At 42.4% G+C, this 12,160-nt stretch overlaps 1 protein-coding gene across 2 annotated transcripts in view; it reads left to right on the top strand.

Moving 5' to 3' along the window:
- The window catches only part of LOC133974669 (rab GTPase-activating protein 1), a 60,169-nt gene extending 49,456 nt beyond the window's left edge, over positions 1-10,713 (top strand). For both annotated transcript variants that reach the window (XM_062412319.1, XM_062412318.1), the window contains 3 exons: positions 3,092-3,163; positions 5,532-5,732; positions 7,324-10,713. In XM_062412319.1, the coding sequence (XP_062268303.1) occupies positions 3,092-3,163; positions 5,532-5,732; positions 7,324-7,446 (396 nt within the window). In that variant the 3' untranslated portion in view covers positions 7,447-10,713. The remainder of the gene's footprint in view (positions 1-3,091; positions 3,164-5,531; positions 5,733-7,323) is intronic.
- The last annotated feature ends 1,447 nt before the right edge of the window (positions 10,714-12,160 follow it).

Below are 12,160 nucleotides of genomic sequence, written 5' to 3'. Positions count from 1 at the left end.
TTTGTTATAGTCTGAGCCTGAGATTAAATTTCTTGAGGAGCTTTAAAATCTAAAAAGTAGCTGAAGAGAAAGCTGCTCATTGATCTGGAAGAAACAGGGAACAGAGGAGCTTTGCTAATTAGAGATGTGAATGTAAAACAGAAAAAGTTTGAAGTTGTCTGTTGTAATTGGTGAACAGATATCAGTGATTTATATATTTAAGGTTTTATCACAATTAAAGACTAAAAATCAATAACTCATTATGTTTAACAAGACAGAACGTTATAAGAGAACTTAAGCAGTTTCCCCGCAACAGCAAATCAGGAGCTGAAGCTTTATTACTTATTAAGCTTATTTATATTTCAGAGCACAAGATAAATACAAGGTCAGACAGTCATTAGGATACATCCTCACAATCACCAAGCCCACAGAGACGCCGCCTCTTCAGAATTATGCATTTATCCTATTTCTGTCGCTGTGAGTTTTGGTTTTGTTCTGTTACTTCCAAGGCGCTTTTGTCTATTTCGGTTTCTTTTATGTCTCAACCTGAACTCTGGAAGTTTGAGAAGTGAGTTTTCGGCACCTCTTCTCTTCTCATCTTTCCTTATTTGGCTTGTCCCTTCACATCTGAAGCTCTGATCAAGCCATTACTGTTGGCAAGATAAATATTAAAAAAAAATAAAATAAGATGAAAGCCTTTTGTTTTCATTTATTCATCTAGTTCAGAAATATCTAATTTTGCAAACTGTCCCCGAGCTGAACCATGAGCCTTTGATTTGAGAGCTCTGCTGCCTTTTCTGAGTTCCTGTCGCCGGGTTCCTCTTTCGGTGGTTTTCATCCTTTTTAGATCTCGTCCTGTCACAAAGTGCTTAAATATAAACCCATCCAGTACTATTATCATCAGCAGAGACATTATGCAACTATCCAGCTCCTATTGCTCCTTGTGCGAGCAGACAGAAATAACAGGAGGACTAATTTAGACACAGACATGAACTTCACCTTTATCTAAAAATGTTGGCCGCATGTCGCAATTGACAGCAGATGTGAAAACTGGTGACAGGAGGCATCATGGTGGAGCGGCGGCTCTGATGGATGTGTGTTTGTGTGTCTATTACGGGGGGGGGGGGGGGGAAGCAGATTGCTCGCACGCAGCTGCGAGCTGCGCTGAGCAGAGCTAAGTGTGAATATGAGATCCTTCAAAAATAGTTATTTTTGTCAGGGAGGAAGATGGTGATAGATGGAGAGAGAGGCAGAAAACGAGCAGATGTGTGTTTAGGAGAGAGAGCAGAGGGAGGATAGCAGCGTTCAAACCTCTGGGATTGACAAGTTGGCGAATTCCCCCGAAATAGCCTGCGATGATTTGAGCCCAGATAACTCGAATTATTCTTCAAATGGCATTTTCTGATCTTGGTGCCTGTTTATGCCAAGTTTCATTTTTTCTTTTGTGGGATTAGAGCCAAAGAACATTGTGTGCTAATTGCCCCTCCAGCCCAAACAGACAGATAAAACTGTGTCAACTGGTGCATTGTAATCTTTGTTGCAGGAGCCGCCTGTCTAGATACAGTCAGGCCCTCTGGGCGATTGCCAGGTAGCAGCATCATGTGCCAGGGCTTAAGTCTCTTTGGTCCGTTTAGCATTATATATTTATTTTATGGAGTTTAAAACTACTTTGACTTTGGACTGAAGTATTTAGCATTGGATTATACATCTCTGCTTCTATTTCTAACCTTTAAAATACAATGTTATAAATGTGATGAATAATTTAACTTGCACATGCTTCCAATATGCACATCATATGCAATGCAATATATACATTGACCACCAACCAAGCAGAGGTTGCCCCAGGCATTGCACTGAATGAATTATTGAGAACCAATAATAAATTAAGAACTGAGATTATTTGTTGAAGAACGATAGAAAACAAGAAACGGCCTATCGCTCTTAAACTGGAACTAGAAACTAGAAGACAGATTGGTCCCTGCACACGAGGCTGAGCAGCGCGGGTTAAAGTAAAAAGATGAGCTGAATGCTGTGGAGAATCTGGAGGTAAATGGGCAGAGGACAGCTGCAACATCAAGAGGGATGAGAGATTGGTGGTGATGAAGGGAAGGTAGATGGGTACAGTAAAAGCACTTGAGAGGAAATGAAGGTGAGGACGACAGCAGGAAAAAAGATGAAAGACATGTGGGAGGAGGATGATGCATATCTGCTGGGCTAAAGATACCCAGATAGATGTATAGGTTTATCTCCTAAGGAGGAGGATGAAGAGAGATGTACAGTATATGCAGCAGAGAGCAGATCGAAAAGATGGCGTGACCCATAGCGCCCATTAGGATGAATCATGTCACGTTGATCTGCATCTGCAAAGTAGAGCTGCTTGTGCCGGTGCTTTACAGGTATAGAGCTAGATGTGCTATCAGGCGTGCAAACCAGTAATACTTTATTCATATAGCACATTTCTCTCCAGGTGAAAGCACATTGCACAGCACAAAGTGGGAGTTAGCTTAGTAGCTGCAGTCGCGAAATAATATGGAAGGTGTAAAGATGAAAGATTCGATATATGTAAATAACTATTAGGGCCACTAAAAGGGGGAAATTCAGAAATCGGTTAATAATGCCAAAATGTTACAAGAAAGAAGTCCTAGTATAAATTCACACATCAGTACTGGTGCAGGTTCATACTGTGAGCTCTGCTGCACCAACAGGACTTGACATAATGACGTTACTAATTGACTTAGAGTTAAGAGGATGAAGTCTCCTCCACGAAGAATGATTTACCTCCAGCCACACGCAGTCGGGAATGGAGAATACCAGGAAGTCCAGAGTTTTAAGAGACAAACATCATAACAGACTCTAAAAAACTAGATGAAGTTGAACAATACAATAAAATATTTTCTCTGAAATCTGGTGTCAATTGTAAAGTCATGGATTTTATTATTCTGTCAACTGACCACACACACATGTTCTTAGTTTTGACCTGATCTTGTTTTTAGTAAAGCAAATGTGTCCAGGTGTCAAGGACACATTTATTGACTGATGCATCCGAGTTTAGCTGAATTGATGAAAACACGTAAGTGAACCGATCCCTGGACTGTCTCTGTGGTTCCTATAGATCTGCTCCCAGCTGAGCGAAAGACTGGAGAAACAACAGACATCCACCCGAGGAGAGCTGGAGAAAATCAGGGTGAGTTTTACACACACACACACACACACACACACACACACACACACACACACACACACACTAACACACTAACACACACACTCATAAACCGCTGTGTGCCCTCAAACACATGCTGTAGATTCACAGCCAGAGCAGTAAGTGGAGCCTAATTACACAGCATCAATAGAATAAATATAATCAACAGTATGCGTGCGTCTGTCATTTGTGATTTGTCGTTCATAACAACATATTAGACTGTAGAGAATGTAACGTATACCGGATTTTAAACGTCATGGATCTAAAGTCTCCCACAACAGCAGCCAAGTTCAATGTGTTCCACTTTTATCCCCAAACACCAAAAACTCAATGGTTTATTGTGATTAAAAAGGTTCAAATTAGTTGGAAACACTCTTAATGAGACATTAAATATAACAGAAATGCTCAACTAACATATATTCTGGTTATTATTTACATAGATTCTATTTTATATAAGACTGAGCAGGTCAACATACACATGTAACAAAACTGTGCCATGAATGATCTACCGCTGTAGCACCTGTGCAATACAATCATGTTTGTGTGCTTGTGTTTGAGACCGATCTGTCAGTGAGTTTCAGAAAACCTGGTTGCTTCTTTCTTAGTCATTATCAGTCTGGCAGGATCCAGCTGTGATCTCCATGTTCAACCACAGACGCTGAAATGTACCGAAAGGTTTTGTTTTCTCGCCCCCAACATTTGCAGGTATGATGTGTTGTTTTCTTGACAGGCAGTGAAATCAAATCTTTTTTTTGGGGGGGGGGGGTAGATGGAAGAGGTGGGTACAGGATCCAGGGCAAGTTGTCTGAATTCCAGCACTTGGCTCATGTACTGTTTGTGTCGACTGTAGCTGGGAGAGAGGCCATGTTGGCAGAGAGCTCCATCGGCGCTGCCCAAAGACAGACAGCAACTTTATCACACCAAGGACACGTCCTGTAGAGGATGTAGCAGGGCTTGTCTGTGTGTGTGTATATTTAGTATGATGCAGCATAACAATAAGTCTGTCAGCAGTTGCAAATACAATTGATTCAGGGGGACATACTGTGTTATTTTTGTTGTAAGTTACAACAGTGTTTATCGGACATGTTTAAATAATAAACTGACATTCTGATTCACTAAAGCAATTTTAGCTCAGATCCTCGTGCTGTGATAAGCAGACTTTAAAAACATGACGTTCAACTACGATCACATTTAAACTCAGATGATAGTTAAATCCAAATGGAATTTGTAGTTATATTGTTATGAAATATTCATTTTAAGAGAATAGTCAGTCAACACACACACAAGGTTGTGTGTGTGTGTGTGTGTGTGTGTGTGTGTGTGTGTGTGTGTGTGTGTGTGTGTGTGTGTGTGTGTGTGTGTGTGTGTGTGTGTGTGTGTGTGTGTGTGTGTGTGTGTGTGTGTGTGTGTGTGTGTGTGTGCAAAGTCACACATTAAAATCTATTTACGGGTTTTTTCATTCAGGACTGACTCGAACAGTCCTGCCATTGTGAAGTGCAGTAGCTTTGAGCAGGTGACGAAAGAAAATTCCGACTTTCTGTATATGTGTTTGTGCTGCTGCAGTTTAAACTTTAAGATTAATCTGAAAAGCATTTTCCCGACTTTTTGAACACCTCAACTTGATCCTGTTTAAAGCTCTGAGAAAACATTTCCCTGCAGCAGGATAAGTACTCAGATGAAAAACACTGGTACCTGTCTGGCAGCATCGTCGTTATAATTCTGTTTACTTTGATTTTCTGTTGCTGCTTGCACAAATACTCTGCACCCAATAATATCCCCATCACACCCACCAATTAGAGCACTTTGACTGGAGGGCTGCACACATGAATCAACAGAAGAGGAGAACTATAGCTGGATTATACAGCACCCACAGTAATAAGCTAACAGAGACTTTCTCATCTTTCCAAGTGTGCATATTGTACTTCTTTCCATATTCTAATCAATATAACGTCTCAGCGCAAACATGTCATTAATCCAATGCTTTGTTGTCTTTCTAGGTTGAAGGAGTCTTTCATTTTACTTTACTCTTAATTGTGCATCTCTGTTAGAATCGTCCAAATTCAAGTTTTCTCCTCACAAAAAGAAGCTTGTAATGTAGTGCCCAGCTGAATCCTTCTCTGATATCTTTCTGTCTGCTTTTATCTGGACCCTTTCTTTCTTTTGGTCTTTGTTCCGCATCTCTTCATCTTTTTTAATCTCCTCCAGCTTTAAGGGGAAAATTCTGAAAAGCGTTTTGCTCCAACAAAAAAGGAGCGTGTCAGGTCAGACTGGCACAAAGATGTAATTTATTACCTGATATTTTTCTCTAACCTTTGTCCATTCTGTCTCTCTTCCCCCTCATATCGGTCTCCAGTCCAAAGTGGAAGGCTGTGAGAAGTGCAGCAGTCTCTTCAACAAAGAGGGTCGTGTGCGGGCCCCTGTGTCCACGGCGCCCGGCGGAGGGAGTGAGGAGACCGACGAGGAGAAGGAGGGTTTGAAGAACCAGCTGAGGGAGATGGAGCTGGAGCTCGCTCAGACCAAACTGCAGCTGGTGGAGGCTGAGTGCAAAATCCAGGTAGGCCAGCACACAGTGGTGACTGATATGAATGTAGACACAGACCCTTTAAAAGAGCTTCGTTCAAACTTCTCCGGACATTTTCCGAATGTCTGATTCCGACATGTTCCTACCAGCCCCTTAGGAAAGTGTCCAGAGAATGAGCCCATGTGAGAAAAAATGTCAGATGCAAGTTATTTGGTGAAATGGGCCAATTTTGCTTATGTTGTAACCACGTCTGACCCGGACAATCTCCCGCTGCGTTCCTCATATGTGAAAGGAAAACTCTGGGAAATGACTTGATATCATGTCTGAAAGCTGCTTCTGCTTGTGAGTCACGCTCCGTGTGATAGTACCAGAATAAAAGAACTTAAATCTCTTCTCTCATCACAACTTCCTAAGTTCCTCCAGTGGCAGAGAAGTTAATAATCAAACAGACCTGATCAAACTCACTCATTAAGCTCAGGGACATTAAGGGAAATCACTCTCTTAATACTAAGCTACCTGATTTAATATATCACACTGTAGTAAGTAACCCGCATAGTTATTAGGAAGAGAGGTCGGGAGTATTTTTTACTCTTGTGACTTTATCAAGCCTTAAAGAGCAGCACAGTGAAGAGAAGCCAGACAGGCGACGGAGCCACAAACCACAGAAGAGAAAATTCCCATTAACCAGATATGGTTAAAGTGAGACCAGCAGTGGAGGGGGGGGGGGCTCAACTTCATTTAGTAGCTGAGTGATGACTGTGCTGTGATCAGTGTCTGAATTCGCATTAAGGTCGAGTAGTATTAGAAAAGATCAGTGTTATTAAAGCAGGGAGCCACAAAAACCCAGTGGAACCATTTCACACACATGTAAGTGTCAAGAGTAAAACGCTGATTTACAGTCAGTTTGGAAATAAGCTGTGGTGAAGGAAAACTGAGCCACAAGAGAAGACTGGGAACCATCTCTGATCAAAGTGTGTGACCGACAGCAACAAGGAGCTTTGTGAGGGAATTCTGTCAAAGAGGAAAGATGAGGACTTCGTATGATTAATGTCAGTAAGAGTGTGGGGGGGGGGGAATTGGGTTCAAAGCTACTGACAAGGTTGTAGAAATAGATAGTAACATGTTAAAGTGTTCACTTCTCAAGAACGGTCCTTTTTTCTGTCACGTCCTTGTTTGGTTCAGACCTTCAGACTTCTCAGTCTAGTCAGGACCAAAACAACGGGTGTGACACGTTCCTCAACCTATGATCAAGAGACCAAACTGTAGTCTGGACAAAAGAAGTGGTCTCTATCAAACTGAACCCTGGATTGGTTTGTTTCCAGTCTATCAGTTGAAACAACAGAAGAAGAAAAAGACTCACAGGATTGCTTGTAGTTTTCACAACAGAGAATAAAATGTCCAGTTAAATTTCTTCAAGCAATCTTTAATGAAACCAAAACTAACCAGATCAAATGTAGATAGATAGATAGATAGATGGATACATACTTTATTAATCCCGAGGGAAATTCAGATCGACAAATGTAGAGAATGTAACAAAGACATGAGCTTGGTTCAGACTTTCAGGTTTGAAAACTGCTCATTTATCTATCACTCATTTATATTCCTCTCTTTCTCCTCCTGTCAGGACCTGGAGCATCACTTGGGTCTGGCCCTCAACGAGGTCACGGCCGCCAAGAAGACCTGGTTCAACCGAACGCTCAGCTCCATCAAAACCGTCACTGGGACCCAGGGGAAGGAGACCACCTAACCTGAACCCCCCCCCTCCCCCATCCAGCCAGTTTTACCAACCGTGTGCGGAGCTCAGAGCGACTCACCACACTGAAAAACGCCTAATCCTAACTGGGCCATATTTAACTTGAACACTGACAATTTAAACCCAGGACGATCATTAACTACAGACTGTGTTACCTAACAAAAATGTTCTCGTTCCCCCCCCCCGTTCCCTCGCCCACTGATCTAATCAACCATTTTCTCGCCTTCCTCACCCCGAATGACCTCAGCCGACCGTGCTGATGAGAAGGGGTTTGGAAAAAAACACAAGATAAAGAACGACGGTACCATCGTCCCCGGAGGAATCGACGAGAAAAGCGTTTAGAAAATTGGAGGATTGCTTCATTGATTTCTGTCTTTGTACTGCTGATATTAAAAAAGTGGCAGAAGGAAGGTAGGACACCTGGACTGACACTGTCCTCACAGGACAGAGAGAAACACACCCCGTCCTCCCTGACTCTTCTGCATGCTCCCCTCGAAACTACTGGCACAAACAAACCAGTCCCTGTCAAATGTTTGTTTTTCGGTACGAGAGCTAAAATAGGCCTTTTCAAAACTGAGCTTTTTCTAATTTACGTTGAACAAAACCTTTTTTTTTTCTATGTATGTTTATGAATGTGCTTATGTAAAGAGAATGTGTGTGTGTGTGTGTGTGTGCGCGCTTGTGTGTGTTTGTGTACAAGTGCACATGTTTTATTGTTTTATGTTCTTTGTGTGTTTGCGGCTGAAAAAAAGAAACATGTTTGAGTGATAATTAATTGACTGAAATAACATTAAGCTGTGTGTGAAGGAGAAACAGAGCGTAAGTCCAAGGGAAAGAAAAAGCACTAAGGTAACGAGTGTGTGTGTGAGCGCATGTGAGGGAGAACAGTTCCCACCCCCCAACGTTGTGTAGTTTCCTTAAATGTCCAAGTGTGTTTTATGAAGGAAGCTAAAGAGACGTTTGCTGACGAAGCCTTGATCTGAAGGTCGATAAAAGATACGAGCTGAGATGAAAATGTAATTTACAAGTTATAAAAAACAGGCAGAAGCTTAAAAGCTGTTAAGTGACTAAAGAGCAACAGCCTATATGTCCTCCCATCAAATTTCAGACGTGAAACTTGCTCAAGGTTTTTGATTGGTTCGGATCTTCCAGCACAAAGAAACTTAAAAAGCTCCAAATCAGGAAAACCTCTGCATGTTTCACACCGAATGTGTCTGTATGTGAGAAACCCAGAATGAAGCGATGATTGTTAGAAACCATGAACACGGCTGAGAGGAGTGTAGAGTCAAAGATGGAAAACACACACACACACACAGAACATTGCAATTCCGTTATTGAACACACCTCCCTCTTCGCCTCTCTCTCTCTGTGGGCGCCAGCTGCTCCGCGACCTTTGACCTGAACTGTCACGGCCATGTTTGATATATTGTCGAGCCGTGTGACATGTTGTGCTGTTGTATTACAACAGTTTTCCCCATGCACTCAGACCACTGGGTTCCGTTTGAGCACCACACACAAGCACTGAATTACAAACACATGCAGAACACTCGGCGGCCCTTTCATTCAGAAGGATCCCACAAACACGCAGACGTGATCGAGACGTGGGGTGATTTATTGTGAAAAAAGCAGGAAGACATGATCTGAAAGATGGTTTTGACTGCGAGGAAAACAGAAACATTGTGGTCACTAAATTAAAAAACAATGTAAGACGAAGGACATGAGGACACAGATAAGAATTGTTGAATATTGGCTTAACTTAAAGGTTCAGTGTGTAGAATCTTCTGACATCTTGTGGTGGAGTTACGTGTTGCAGCTGAACACCCCCCACCTCACCCTCACCTGTGGAAACCTTCAGTTGTCATAACACTAAAAAATGTGTTAAGTTTGTCCAGTTTGAGCTACTCTAAAAAAAACATGGTGGCCTCCGTAGAGAGGACCCGCTCCTGATGTAAATATAAAGTATTTAAATATAAAGGGCTCATTCAAGGGTAAAGAAAACATCGATAAGATTATTTTATATAATCAATTTCAGCCAATAGATCCCTTTCACCTAAATCTTACACACTGGACCTTTAAGTTGCTCAAATCTATTTCAGAATGTAGGCCATAACAGGCAGGTGATAGATAAATACAAACTTCTACAATATGAAACCACTTGTAGTTCCTGATGTCACTTGCTGAGATGTGGTCAGATGTGGCTTTAAATGCTTGAATCCCTGTTTTGACTGTTGGGTAGAAGCAGGAGTGAGGAGCGTGCCCTGGTTTGTTAACATCACTGGAATTTCCACAGTGTCTGTCCCCGTCCTGTCGAGTCCCCTCTCGGTCGTGTGACTCGTCATCCGGAGACGGATCCAGGAACATGACAGGAACCCGTGTTCGTTCCAGCTGAGCGCCCTCCACTCAGCGGAGCAGGTTTGGAACGAGGTGGAACAGGGGCACTACGGCGAGGGGACGGCTCCCAGGAGACAAACCTGCAGGAATCGATCGACTTTATATCGAACCACAAATAAAATCTCTGTAAAACATTTCCAAAAACTTCACGCTTCGAAGAATTCAACGTGTTACGGGAAAACTCTATGTTTTTGGCCACTGAGTGCGTGTGTTTGTGTGTGTGTGTGTGTTACACCCGACATGTAATTCTGCACCTAAAGCCTGAGTTACACCATCAGTCAGTCTTTCAGTGTAATGTCCTCTGAGGTCACAGCAGGGGTCCATCTAACAACCTCTAAATCAGGCCAAAGGGAACATGGGGAGGGGCTCTGCAGGTTTATAAGTGCTTGTGTGTGGGGGGGTCGTTTTTAGGAATTATTTCCTTCAGCCTAAAATGAGTCTTTACTGTAAATTGCATCAGGTGGAATGTGATTGGCTGGAATCTACTTGTGAAAAGTCCCCGATGAGACGAGAGAGAAGCTGAGGAGTGGTTCCTCGGAAGGCACTGGGTTGTACATAACAAACATTTAAAATACTGAGTTTTTTGTTGATGATTTTTTACTCTGTAACTTTAACTAATGTCGCCTCCTCGTACCGACCTACCTGCTGCCGTGCTACCGTTTAATCCACAGCTACGTTTTGGGTTTTTTAACGTTTTGGTTTTCCGCTCCAGGCTCCTCGGCCTCACTGCTGTTTGGTTATATTAAAATGCCAAAACGTAGCTTTATCATCCAGCAACAGAAACAACATTATCAATGTGTGGAACTTGTAATAGAGTAGGATGCATTGTGTATACTACATGGATTTCAATATAAAGATATCGACACAAAACCATCTCCGCTTCTTTCTTTCTCATTTATTAAATATAACTTTAAAAATATCGGATTTTTCGGACAATTTCTTCTTCTATCTCTTTTATAATCATCTTGATGTTGGTTAAACAAAAGAATTCTGACGTCACCTTGGGAACTGGAAACCTGTGATAAGTTCCATCAAGTCTTCATAAAATACTTTTATTTTACATGAAACGCTTACTTTGATATTTTTTAGATGAATCCAAAGTTCTCAAATGGTATTAAAACATCTGTTGTGACACAAGAACGTTTCCCTCATAATGTGAAGGAGTTGAAGTCAAGAACTTTCTGAATAAAAAGATGCTAATTCACACGTTTTGAGGTTTGATATTCAGCCCTCATTATTTTAATCAAATCCATCAGCAGCAGAAAGAGGGGAACTTGCAAATCAGTGTGAAAACAATGAGAGGGAATAAAGGACTTGACAGGTTTTTATAGATTCCTCATCATTTGAGAACAAAAACATTTATCATTTGTCTCTCTTGTTAAGTGATGATGGATAGATAGATAGATAGAGAGAGAGAGAGAGAGAGAGATATTATAGATAGATGGAGTAAATGGGTCTTGTGAAGACTTAGACGAGGTACTGTTTGTGTGTTTGAAGCTTTATCCGTCACCAGAGTTCAAAGCACCCTCTATATATAAATGTATAAAGACATAAATGTTTTCTCATTTTCTCTCCAGCTCCTTTGTGAGGTCTTGTGATGAGGAGCTGAGGAGGAGGAGGAGATGAAGGAGACGCAGGCTGTTGTTCTAATGAGACTTCTCTGTAAGTCCCCTCTCAGGAACATGTCTCTGAACATCTGAGGAAGTTCTGAACATGAAAACAAACCTGTCTTCTCTCTGCTAATTACGTCCTGTGAACACAGCGTCTACCTCTCAGCCTCTTGAAGGGACTGTGTCCCCCGGAGCTGTGAGGACATCTCTGTGTGGCTTGTATGTCCTCTGGCTGCAGCTCCATCGCTCATCATGTCCCTCAGAGAACGTCCCCTCCTGACATCTGGCTCCGTTATCTGAGTCAGATCCCAGCTATTCTCTGCCCGGGCCTCAGTGCATCAAACTGAGCAGGAGGTCTTCTTACACGTATATATATATATATAATGTGAAGTGTTTATACCTCAATGAAGGGGGGGGGGGGGGGGGCTGGGGGTCTTGGCTCTGCCTCGGGCCTCTGCAGCTGCAGATTGCAGAGCAGCAGGCAGGGCGAGGTGGAAACCTGCTACCTGCAGCGGCCGCAGGAACTGAGCGTCAGCATTATGCAATATCAGTTTGACACCTTACCCCCCCCCCCCCCCTCCTTCTGTCATGCATTACTGAGCTATAAATAAAAGCAACAGGCGGTAACACAGTCAAACGCAACAGTGGAATGCTGAGGGGACGGACATCTTCAGTTGCTGCTCTGTCGGGAGTGATTTGTGATCTGA

The sequence above is a fragment of the Platichthys flesus genome, chromosome 19 (genome assembly GCF_949316205.1).
Source record: "Platichthys flesus chromosome 19, fPlaFle2.1, whole genome shotgun sequence".
NCBI classification, from domain to species: domain Eukaryota; kingdom Metazoa; phylum Chordata; class Actinopteri; order Pleuronectiformes; family Pleuronectidae; genus Platichthys; species Platichthys flesus.
Note: the sequence above shows the minus strand (reverse complement) of the source record. Positions and strands in the feature narration are given on the sequence as shown.